At 41.2% G+C, this 13125-nt stretch overlaps 1 protein-coding gene across 1 annotated transcript in view; it reads right to left on the minus strand.

The window, feature by feature from the left end:
- Window positions 1-13125, minus strand: part of SLC15A1 (solute carrier family 15 member 1) — a 42193-nt gene that overhangs the window by 9679 nt on the left and 19389 nt on the right. The window contains exons 8-16 of the mRNA XM_007467227.1: window positions 11698-11784; window positions 11067-11156; window positions 9895-9939; window positions 9708-9740; window positions 9538-9626; window positions 8935-9016; window positions 7042-7161; window positions 5841-5987; window positions 4973-5022 (exon numbers count right to left, since the gene is read on the minus strand). Coding sequence (XP_007467289.1) covers window positions 4973-5022; window positions 5841-5987; window positions 7042-7161; window positions 8935-9016; window positions 9538-9626; window positions 9708-9740; window positions 9895-9939; window positions 11067-11156; window positions 11698-11784 — 743 coding nt within the window. The remainder of the gene's footprint in view (window positions 1-4972; window positions 5023-5840; window positions 5988-7041; window positions 7162-8934; window positions 9017-9537; window positions 9627-9707; window positions 9741-9894; window positions 9940-11066; window positions 11157-11697; window positions 11785-13125) is intronic.

Genomic DNA, 13125 nt, shown 5'->3' on the forward strand with positions numbered 1-13125 from the left:
GGCTCAGTAGCCATGGCTCACGGGCCCAGCCGCTCCGCGGCATGTGGGATCTTCCCAGACCGGGGGCACAACCCCGTGGCCCCTGCATCGGCAGGTGGACTCTCAACCACTGAGCCACCAGGGAAGCCCGGGAGACATTTTTGGCAAAATCAAAGCAATGGATTCTGAGGCACAAAACAATACTCTGAGGCACAAAGGAAATCCCAGAGGTGCTGCCAGCTCAGAATCAAATACAAATGTCAGGAAAGGGCCAGGTGACCGTTATTAGTGTACTTCCTTCCAGGTCTGCTAAGGCAGTTGTGTGTATGTGCGTGTGTGAGGGACAGAACAACAATCCAGAAGGCAGAAAAGGTATTAGGGGCTGAATTGTGCTCCCCACTTCCCAATTCCTATGTGGAAGTCCTAACCCCCCAATATCTTGGAATGGCACTGTATTTGGAGACAAGGTCTTTAACGAGGTAAAATGAGGTCATTAGGGTGGGCCTTAATCCAAGATGACTGTTGTCCTTATAAGAAGAGGAGATTAAGACACAGGCACACACAGAGGGACGACCATGTGAAGACAGAGGGAGAAGACGGCATCTACAAGCCAAGGAGAGAGACCTCAGAGGAAACCAGCCCTGCCGACACCTTGACCTCAGACGTCCAGCCTCCAGAATGGTGAGGAAGTCATTTTCTTTTTGTTTAAGCCTCCCAGTCTGTGGCACTTTGTTATGGCAGCCCTAGCAAACAAATACAGAAGGGAACAAAGAAAACGAGGGAAGGAACCAAACATTCAAAGGGCCTAGTGCAGGCAAGATGAATAAAATCACATCCAGACTTACTTTCACCGCAGAGAACTGTGAGAACACCAAGGAGAAAGGAGATAAAAAAAAGCGTGGGGAGAAGAAAATGAAATCAACTACAAAGACTGGCAGACGCTTTTTGTTGGTTTTTTTTTTGTCTGCACAACTAGGTACTAGATGCCAGTAGAAAAAAAACCTCCAAGGTTCTGGGAGAAAATAGCATCCAACCTTATGATGAAGTGTACGAATAGAAAAAGGCATTTTCAGGCACGCAAGGGCTTGCAATTTACCTCACAGCTTCTCCTGACAAGATAACTCAGCATATCCCGGAGCAAAACAAGAAAGGTGTCCCAGAAAGATGACATGGGATCCAAGAAAGAAAGGTAGAAACCTGGGCATACGATGAAAATTCTATGAGGGTAGTGGCATCACAAGGTTACAAAGCAAAGGTTCCAGTGAGATCAAAGAGCTTTTGCTGAAGGTTTCCAGAGACGTGGAGCCGTGGATCCGCTCAACTTGGGGATAAAGGCTTATGCTTTGGTCAATGAGAGGTCAAGTGAGTTACAGGAAAAAAACAAAAGCTATGCGAGAAAGCCTTGGTTAAATTAAGGCAATCAAGATGCAGTACCACCGAACAATGCATGGAATGTCAATGAATCTTGACATTCAGAACATTTCCCTTTGAGGATACATTTTCAAGTTTATAAAGTTACATTCTCTTCTCTTTCAGACTGATCACTCTTATTACACTATGACTAATATTTATACAGTCAAACTGTAAATCCTGTGTATTGATCTATTTTTTAGACTCCACCTAGCACATGAAATACACGGAAAAATAAATGTTAAGTATTAACAATGTGAAACATGGGCAGTAAAGAGAGATGAAGCGTACATTAATTTCTTTATATCATTAAATTAGTAGATACCACCGTAATAATATACTTATTTCTCTATTAATGTGTTCTAGTGGTAGCTAGTAAAAGCTAAAATCAGAAATTCGGTTGAAGCCACAAAGAAATGGGAATTGCAGTAAGGGTTAAGGCAAATAGGAGATCTACTCTCATTTTTCCCCAATTTATTCTTATTAAAAAAGTGTATTTATAGTAAACTGGCTTTTTTGCTATATAGTTCTATGAGTTTTAACACATGTCTAGATTTATATAAACATCATCACAATCAGGATACAGACCAGTTCCATTGCCCCCAAATCTCCATCATGCTACCGCGTAGTTAAACCTTTCCTCCACTCCCGCCCATGTCAACCACTAATCTGTTCTTCATTCTTAGGGGTTTTTTTTTGCCACTTCCAGAATGTCATATAAATGGAATTATATAGCATGTATAACTTTTTGAGATTGGCTTCTTTGATGGCATAATGCACTTGAATTTCTTTTATATTGTTGCATGAATCAGTAGTTCGTTCCTTTTTTTTCTTGAGTAATATTCCATTGTATGCATGCAATAAAATCTGATGTCTGTTTATCCATCGCCCACTGAACGATATTTGGGTGACTTCCAATCTTTGGTGATTATAAACAGAGCTTCTATAAACATGTGAGTATAGGTTTTATGTGAGCATAAATTTGCATTTCTCTAGGATAAATATCTAGGAATGAGATGGCTGGCTCATATGGTAAGTGTACATTTAATTTGATAAGAAATCGCCAAACTGTTTTTCAGAATGGCTGTACCGTTTTGCACTTCCATTATCAACGCACGGGAGGTCTAGTTGCTCTGTATCCTCACCAGCACTTGATATTGTCAGTTTAAAAAATTATTATAGCCAGCCAATAGGTGTGTCATGAAAACTCACTGTGCTTTTAATTTATATTTCCTCAATAACCAATGATGTTGAACATTTTTTCATGTGCTTACTTGTGTATCTTCTTTGGTGAAATGTCTGTTAAAATCTTCTGCTCTATTTTTTAACTGGATTATTTTATTATTGAGTTTTGAGAGTACTTTATATATTCTGGGTACAAATTCTTTGTCAGATATGTATGTGATTTGTAAATATTTTCCCCCTGTTTGTAGCTTACCTTTTCATTCTCTTAACAGTGAGATTTATAGAACAGATGTTTTTAGTTTTGAGAAAATTTATTTTTTTTTCTTTTATGGATTATGCTTTTGGTGTCATATCTAAGAACTCAAGTCACAAAGATTTTGTTTCCCTATAAAAATTTAATAGTACATTTTACGTGTAGATCTGTAATCAGTTTTGAGTTCATTTTCCTACATGATGTATAAGATTTGTTATATAATTTTGTATAAAATGTGAAGTTTAGGACAAATTCACTTTTTACATATGAGTGTCTAAATGTTTCAACACCACTTTTTTAAAAGACTAAACTTACTAGCCCATTGAATTTTCTTTGTACTTTTGTCAAAAGTCAGTTGACTGTACTTGGGTGGGTCTATTTCTGGACCATTACACTGACCAATTATGCTAAGTGAAATCTGCTAGACAGAGAAAGACAAATACTGTATAGTGTCACTTATATGGGGAACCGAAAAAGGAAAAGTTGAATCCATAGAAACAGAGAACTGAGTGGTAGTTGCCAAGGAAGGAGGGAATGGTGAGGGGAGATGTTGGTCAAAGGGTATAAACTTTTCAGTTTTAAGATGAGTAAGTTCTAAGGATCGAAATAAAGTACAGCATGGTGACTAATTAATACTATATTGTATACTTGAAATTTGCTAAGAGATTGGATCTTAAAATTCTCATAATATAAAAAGGGTAACTTTGAGGTGATGAATATGTTAATTAACTTGATTGTGGTAAATATTTTACAGTGTATACATGTATCAAATCATCACGTTGTATACTTTAAATATATATGATTTTGTCAATTACACCTCAATAAAACTGGAAAAATCATAAACCAAAAAACCAATGCTACCATTGAGATAGGAAATGCACTAAACCAATCTGGGGAGGATCAATTTGGGGAGGACTGACACCTTTTCTGTATTAAGTTTTCTAATCAATGAAACCAACATATCTCTCCATTTATTTCGGTCTTCATTGATTTCTCATCAGCCTTTTGTAGTTTCAGCTCTCAAATCCTGTATATGTCTTATAAGATTTATAATTAGTATTTCATCACTTTTTTTGAGCTATGGTAAAAGGTATAGTTTAAAATTTTCAGCTTCCAATCATTTATTGCTAGTATATAGAAATATGTTCGTTTTGCTGTTGGCCTTGTATCCTGTAACCTTTCTAAACTCACTTACTGATTCTGTGGGCTTTTTCTGTAGAGTCCTTGGGACTTGTTTATGTAATCCTGCCTTCTGTGAGTTGGGATAGTTTTATTTCTTCCTTTCCAATCTAGATGCTTTTACTTATTTTTCTTGCCTCATGGCACTAGCATCCAGAAGGACTGTGAATAGGAGTGGAGTGGACAATCTAAACTGGTTCCTGATCTTAGGGGGAGAGCATTTAGACTTTTGCCTTTAAGTACAACATTAGCTTGGATTTTTTTAGATGTACATTTTCAGAGTAAGGAAGTTCCCTTCAGTTCCTAGTTTGCTGAGAGTTGTTAAATGAGTGGATGCTGAATTTCATCAAATGCTTTTTCTGCATCAATTGATATGATGATGCGGCTTTTCCTCTTTAGTTTATTAAGATGATGGATTTTATTTATGATTTAAAAAACATTGAACCAGGGCTTCCTTGGTGGCGCAATGGTTAAGAATCCACCTGCCAATGCAGGGGACACTGGTTCGAGCCCTGGTCCGGGAAGATCCCACATGCTGCGGAGCAACTAAGCCCGTGAGCCACAACTACTGAGCCTGCACTCTAGAGACGGTGAGCCACAACTACTGAGCCCACGTGCCACAACTACTGAAGCCCGCGTGCCTAGAGCTGGTGCTCTGCAACAAGAGAAGCCACCCCAATGAGAAGCCCGCGCAGCGCAATGTAGAGTAGCCCCCGCTCGCCGCAACTAGAGGAAGCCCACGCACAGCAACAAAGACCCAGTGCAGCCAAAAATAAATAAATAAAATAAATTTAATTAATTAATTAATTAATTAATTAAAAAAAAAAACCATTGAACCAGCCTTACATTCTTGGGGTAAACCACATACTCTCATTTTATATCCTTGTTATAGTTGAATTTTACTGTGGGTATACATTAGTTATGTAAGAAGCTGATATAACTTAAGTTTTAAAGAAATACACATACCTGATTCCATTTTTTCCTTTTTCTGGCTTCTGGTTAAGGCCATCCTTTACCTGAGAAAGAAAACATTTTCAAGTCTAACTCATCAGAATAAGTTCAGGAGAAGAGTGATACTGGCATTTATCCTAGGAGCTAAGGGCACCATGATTACATTTGCTGGGCTCCATTCTTTAGCCCTGGTTCACCTGAAGTTAAGATGAGCCGCTACAACTTTTCACGCTTGCTTTCTAGTGGTTCCACAGAGCACTGCTCTCCAAGAATTTAGGGCAAGCCACTCAACAGTTCCCTAATTAAACACATTACCAAGAAGTCTTAATTCCATATCGCAGTTCTGTAGAATCTCACTTAAATTCACCTTACAGAATACCCACAACTCCTTCCTTAGGCCAACTACACCTTCATAGCTTCTTTATATGCTGAACGGAATATCCAGATGCCTATATTTTGTTATGAAATCATTTTTATGCATTTCTATTGCTTTTACCTGATGTATTCACTCTATTTTTTTAGAGACAGCTCTAATTTCCCAATTACTCAGTGAAAATTTTTTAAATGAATGCCATGAAAGATATATTTGAACCTTTATCTCAAAAAGTCTCTGAAAATGCACCACAGGTACTCTGTGTGACCTGTGTGCACATACACCATACCATGCCCAGAAAGTCTTTTTAAAGTTTGTAAAATTACTACTAACCCTTCCCATCCACCAGTCAAACCTTTACTGGAAGTCAAATGACTGTGTCCTTGAAAAAGGAAGAATTGAGGATTATCTAATATAATACTACATGGGGAGGAAACAAAGTCACACCACTAAAAGGCCGTGTCTCCAATAGCACAGTCAAGAGTCAGCTGCAGGTGTCCAGCTACTTACCACTTGGTAATTGTTTGGGGCCCAGACTAGAAGGGTATGGCGATGGCCCTGCTCAAAGTTATGAGTTACTGGAGTGAGTGGTGATCCAGTAGAAGAAATGTTGATACTTGTCAGTTTGTCTGCACTGAAAGTCATAAATTCACTTGCCTATAATGGGGGGAAAGGAATCACAGTTAATACCAGAGCCTTATTCTGCACTAACACTGTCAAGCATATTATTGGCATTCCCAGGTCATGTTCATACACATCCAAAAATGCCTTGATGGGGGCTGGCATTGGTTTGTCTCAGCCCCCGCCCTAGCCCACCCCTGTGGACTCTATCCTGAAGTTGTTTAGCATTACCACAAGAATTATGATTTTCATTCAGCATTTTACTTTCATTTTAGGAAGATAAATGCTATGGAAATGATTTCTACCACTGGGCAAAGAACAGCATTGAGGAAAAGCAACAGCCTGGGTGAAAATCAATACTGGGCTTTCCCAAGTATCGGGAGTCAAACATTCTTTCTTCCTTCACGATTATTAGTTCGACAAGATCTAAGGGAGTGGTTCTCAATGGTGGCTGACCAGGAATGTGACCAGTTACATCAAAATTTCTGGAGTTGGGCTGCAGACGTCAGAATTGTCAAAGCTCTCCAGACTTAAGGTTGAGAAGCTCTCATCGAGACCAATGACCATCCATCCACAGTAGGGTTTTCCAGTCTCAGCACTGTTGGCATTTGGGGCAGATAATTCTTTGTTGACGGGGCTGCATGTCAACATCTCTGGCTTCTACATAGGAGACGCCAAAAGCACACTCCCAGTTGTGACCATTAGAGATGTCTCCAGAGATTTCCAAGTGTTCCCTGTGGGGGCTATTTTGATAGCCCCGGTGGAGAACCGCTGACCCAGAACCTTGCTATTTAAAGTGTGGTTCCACGTACCGGCAGCAGCAGTGTCACCCGACAGCTTGTAAAAATGCAGCATTTCAGACCCACTGGTCACAAATCTGCATTTTCACAAGCTCCCCAGGTGATTCACAGACACATTAAAGAGCACACTGGTCCCGAGTGAAGCCAAAGTGAGATCAGAGATGAAGACATTTCACTTCTGGGCTCATCTTTGGATTTACACAAGAACCAAGAAGATCAGCTTCTTCAAATCCTATTGTGATAACTCAGGTCAGAAGAGGAAAAAGAAAGTTGCATTTCCTTCTACTTACTCGAGACACCTGGTTAAGTGTCAGTGTCGTTTCAGGAAAAGATATATTCACGCTATCATTTCCTATATTCAGTACTTTAATTTGGACTTCATTTCCTTTGGGGAAGACGGGAAGAGTTTTCTGAGCAAAATAAAAGAGAATTGGCAGTGAGGTCTTCAGTGCATACCTGAGGATGACCTTAACCGTGGCACTGGAGTCACTCTCCCCCTGGCCGAGGAAGGTGGACTGGCTGAGGCACACAACGTACCCACCACAAAGCCCAGGAGGCCTCCAATCCTGCACTTCATGGCGCCCACAGAAATTGATGCTCGGACAGAACATGGAAGCAGTCAGCAAGAGGCTGCTCTCGGTCCTACCTAGCCACCGCCAGGTCAGCCCTGGTCAAAGGACGCCAGGGTATGAAGCCTGATACCTGAGGGGTCAGAGTAACCATCGCCTAAATGAAGGTTGGTCTTGTTGTAGCACCTGAGGTCTGCTCTCCCTCGTAACTCTAGAAGCTCAGACCTCAGCCCTGTACATAGGGCTCTGAATATCCCCTCACAATGCTTGGGAGCCCCCTGCCTCTCACGCTGCTCAGGGTTTCTGCCTTTTCTCTCAAATCCCAGTGTCACTGAAGTAATCCACGTCTATTTTAGCCCCACAATTCATTTCCCATAAAGCTAGTGATGTCCAAGAGAAAGTGAGCACACCCAAGCTCGAGGCAGCATTACTGACCACAGCCAATAGGTGGAATGACCCAAATGTCCATCCACAGATAAATGGATAAACCAAATGTGGTATCTCCATATGAAAGACAATGATTCTGCCTGAAAAAGGAAGGAAATTCTGACATGTGCTACAACATGGATGAAACTTGATGACACCATGCTCAGTGAAATAAGTCAGACACAAAAGGACAAGTACTGTATGACTCCCCTTACATGAGGTACAGAGAACAGTCAAATTCAACGAGACGAAATAGAATGGTCATGGCTGGGGGACTGGGGGGACGTAGAATGAGGAGTTGTTGTTTAATGGGTACAAGGTCTCAGTTTTGCAAGATGAGAAGTGTTCTAGAGATTGAGGTCACAGCAATACGGGTGTACCTAGTGCTACCAAACTGTACACGTAGAAATGGTTAAGACGGCAAATTTTACGTTATACGTGTTTTACCAAGCTTAAAAATTTAAAGAGAGAGAAGGGAGGGAGGGAGGGAGGGGGACAGAGACAGAAACAGAGAAAGAGACAGAGAAAAAGAGAGACATGGGGGTGGAGGGGTGGGAAAAGAAGGAGGGGGGAGAGAGAGCCAGAGAGAATGAGAGAGAGAGAGAGAGATTTTACCTCTCATCTTACATACTACCTCACACCCTGTTTCTGAGAGCTGCTCTCAGACGAACAGCATTAGGAATCTAGTTCAGTCCCATTTTGAGTCCAACAGACGTGTGGATTAGCTTGGGAACTAACCATCATCAGGAATGTTAGGATACAAAAGGCATCTTCCCATGAACAATTTCCCATTACAATTTACACATTTTTGAAGGACTTTGTGAGTGACGGCCTCTTTTAACCAGATCTCCTAGGAGTTTAAATAGCAAAAGAACAAGTCCCACAGACTTCCCTCCCCTTTGATAAAAACTGTATTATAAACGGAAGCCCCTGTGTAACTGCCATCTAAGTTTTCTCCTAATTGAGTGCACGCTTTTGGCCCTATTCCTGGCTGCGTCCTTTGCAGTGACAAGAACCCACAGGGCACACTGACTGAAAGGGACCGTTTTGCCCTGCAGCGCATCGTCCACAGCCCCAGGACTTAGTTTATCAGCAAATCCCTGGCCTCCCTCATCCTCTCAGTCCTGGAGAAGGGCGCTCCACCAGACCCACCGAGAAAGGCCACCGGAGAACCAGAAAGCAGCTCACCTCGATCTTCACCTGCACAATTGCAGCTGCCACAAAAGCCATGGAAGCCAGGAACATCCCAACCGTCATCTTCTTCAAGGAGCTGACGGGACGAGCAAAAGGGTGGCTCTCAGCCAGCCGCAGGTGAGCAAGCTGACGGTAAACCCACAAGGGAAGCGCTCCTCTCCCGCCCGCCTCCCCCAGACAAAACCAACTCCCCCCAAAACACGTGGATTCCAAGCGTCTCTCTGTCTCTTATTCATGACCAGGACTAAGGAGGATAAATGTTACAGCTTCTCTTTTGCATCTGGACATTTAAATTCTATAAACTACTTTGGACCACAGTTACTATTTCTTTCATCTATACATACAAGGGACCCTTAATGAGAGGCTTTTTCAGGGTGCCATTAATAGCACTTTCATTTTAAGGGCAAATTTTCAGAAACGTCAGCACATAGACATCTGATTCGAAAATATTTCTTTGAAAACTCCCTCACGTAGGTGGCGTCATGGGACAGGAGCCAGACATTCTTTCTGCTGAGGCTCTGGGAGCTGAGGGAGCGCAGCCCATTTGCAAAGCGCTGGGACACATGGAGTCCAAATCCCAACCCGAGGGTCACCTACGTGAAATTGAAGCCACATTTTGCGATCAGAGGATACACCACAGCATCCATGACGGGAACCAGGATAACGATCAGGATGGCGTTCACAGTCTGCAGAGGAAGTGGAGAGGAGCTGTTACTGCCTCAGTGGTGGCTCTGAGCTCTGGAAGCGACTTAAATATTTTCTCTTACCTGCATCTGATCTGGCTGAATTTCAATAACTCCCTAAAAAGAGGGGGAAAATCTCATTGATAAGTTCGCACAGAGGATCAGTTGGGGGGTTGGAATGTTATGAGAGAGAAGCAAAAAGGGGGCAAAGGGGCCAAAGCAAAGGAATAGGGACCAGGGGCTGTAAAATAGCTCCAGGTCCCAGACTTACAATCTTCCCATTCATAGTTGTTGCTTGCAGTGTCCACCTGGAGCCCTTAAAAACAAGTTAAGTTTACTGCGTCATTTGAGGAATGAGGTCTGAATTGCTATAGGGTTTAAAGATGTTTTTCAGTATCGGGCTCCTCTCCCAGTTCCACTGTGATTGTAGGTAAGAAGAAACAACTTGCATTTCTGCTGTTCAGTTAACAACAAATAGTACTCCAACCACTCACGAAGAGCCTACAAAGTACCACTTTGAGATAAGCTCTCCTTCATAAAGACAGAAATGCATTTCTGAGGTTTGCTGGGAAGCTGACATCACCTGCAAGGTGAAAGCATCTTCACACCCTGAGGATATTTTATGTTCACTGGGATCATAGTTTCAGGAACATTATTACTGTTAGGAGCCTACTGTTATGTTAAAACACAAAAACAAACAAACAAACAAAAACAAGAAGGGAGTATCATTGTCATTAAAGTAAATTTTAAGAAGTAAAATGGTGATATAATGCAAATGTGAAAAGAAAAAAAAAAAAAGCCTATTGTTGACAGCCTAGGTTGTCCTAGGCACCCTGGCTACTGAGCATCATGCATTGGGTTTTCTAACCCTATTTAGAAAAATTCCGAGGCACGCATCTTCCAGCTGTGGGAGAAAGAGCAGGGTGACAAGTCAATGATGTGTTCTAGTTCCTGCTCTGATTAGAATGACTTTGGCAGGCATTTCACATTTCTGGATGGTGCTTCTAGCCCAAGAATCCCATTTCAGCGTGGAAGATGTCAAGTCCCTCTCAGTCTAAATATTCTGTGTATCCCATAAAAGACAGTACAGCTTTTACATGCTGTATCAGGGGAAAAGCTCTGAATTCTCAATTTGGCTGGCAGGAGTCCTGGATACTTGTCTTTCCCAAGACTCCTCTACTCAACCCCGCCTACTTTTCTTCATTGTTTTGTCACAGAAATGTGGATAGAACCCTCTAGATAATTTTAAAAAAAAGGGAAAGAAAGAAGAGAAAGAAAGAAACCCAAGGTGATCTAACAGTTACCAAATAAATGAAATGTAAAAAAGGAACTGGAAGAGAACATTTTCAGGAGCTAAATACTGAGTAGGTACAGCTTGCCATGCAGTAATGCCCAAAGAATGTTTTGTTAATGAAGATGTACAGAAACACAGTTTCATATTACCTGCTGATCAAACAAGGCCCAGAACATGGGGAGAGGAATATACAGGAACATCACTCTTGTAACCATCTTAATTTGAGAGATGAGCTGCTCCTGCAGTTGGAGTGAGTGCAGGGACAAATCAGACATGACCTGTGCCAGAGCTCTCAGCCAATGCTATTTTCAGCGTAGACATATTTGCATCTAGAGACAAGCTGGGAGGTGAGTAATTGTTCCAAGAACCCTATCACAGGTTTCTTTAGAAAACCCCGAATTCCTAAGGTGTTGAAAATAAGAGTGAAAACATCTTTAGGAGGTAAATTATTCAAATTTAAGTGTAAATTCACTAAATGTAAATCCCACCACCATCACTTAACCCTTCGATATTCAAACTAAAGTTATGTGGTCATAATGACATATAACTAATGGCAGATTATTCCACATGAATAACTATGAAGAGGTAATATTGCTTCCAGATAAATTATATCCATTGTTTCTCAAGGTATTTTCAATATAAATAAGCACTCTCACACAGAGTCTTATTTAAAATGCTAATAAAGTTTATGAAGATACGACTGATAATTCTGTCCATGTAGCCTATTTAATAATACGCATTAAGATCACTGGGGCCGTTGAGGCAGTAATCATCACTTACGTCGTATTTCTCGTTAGCCCAGTCCAGCCAATGCTCCCTCTTGGGAAATCTCTTACTCCAATGCCTAACCCTATTTTTGATGGCAAACTGAAGGAAGGAAGAACAATCAAGTTTCAAAACAGAACTGATTCCTTTATCAGTGCAACACATTTCAACGAAACTCCCTTTAATGGAAGACTTACGAGAGAAGCAAAATGTAAAATTGTAGATGTTAGTATAATGACGATGCTAAAGGCATGACATGCATTTATTTCAAACCACTCACTAAGTGAGAGCGTTTGAGCCGGGGTAAATGAAATCACGCTGTTACTTACTACTTTACTCTCCGGGTTCTCTAGAGAGGAGCGTTCAGTAGAAATACAACACATGACACATTTGCCATTTGAGTTTTCTGGTAGCCATGTTAACAAGTAAAAGGGAAACAGGTGAAATTCATTTTAAATATATTTTATTTAACCCAACCCCAAATATGGTCTTAACATGTACTCAATGTTAAAAAATTAATGAAAAAATTTACATTCTCTTTTCATACCAAGTCTTCAAAATCTAGGGTATGCTTCACGCTTACACCACATTTCAATTTGGATGCTAAATTTTTACCAGAAGTGTATTTACACTGTCTAAAATTTATGCTTGAAAAACTAGACTTACACACCTAGGTTGTTTCAAACATATTTAAAAGCTGTCCAATAACTGAATTGAGTACTGGTTTTGAAATTTAAGGGAACCCACTACATAGAAATACGTGTATAAGAAATTACATAATTTAAATTAATTTAAGTGAAATGCAATTTAAAATTCTGTTCCCCAGTTGCACTTGCCACATTTCAAATGTTCGATAGCCACACGTGGCTAGCGGCTACCATACTGGATGGTGAAGGCCTATTATAATGTATTACAGTCACACGAAGGAGAGGGAGAACTCACTACATAGAAACAGAATTAGAAGAAAATAAAGATTATAGTTGAACATACTTTAAAACATGGTAACACTGATCCAAAAAACATACCTACCTACCACCACCCATTACAAAATTAGAGGCTTCCAAGATTCCCTGTTTGTAAGATGCCTTTAGGAAAGCAAAGTGCATTCACAGGGGGGGCGGTGGAAAGATGGCGGAGGAGTAAGACGCGGAGATCACCTTCCTCCCCACAAATACACCAGAAATACATCTACATGTGGAACAACTCCTACAGAACGCCTACTGAACGCTGGCAGAAGACCTCAGACCTCCCAAAAGGCAAGAAACCCCCCACGTATCTGGGTAGGGCAAAAGAAAAAATTAATTAAAAACAGAGACAATAGAATAGGGACGGCACCTGCACCAGTGGGAGGGAGCTGTGAAGGAGGAAAGGTCTCCACACACTAGGAAGCCCCTTCGCGGGCGGAGATTGCGTGAGGCGGAGCGGGGAGCTTCGGAGCCGCGG

The sequence above is a fragment of the Lipotes vexillifer genome, unplaced genomic scaffold (assembly GCF_000442215.2).
Source record: "Lipotes vexillifer unplaced genomic scaffold, Lipotes_vexillifer_v1.1 scaffold291, whole genome shotgun sequence".
In the NCBI taxonomy this organism is placed as follows: Eukaryota; Metazoa; Chordata; class Mammalia; order Artiodactyla; family Lipotidae; genus Lipotes; species Lipotes vexillifer.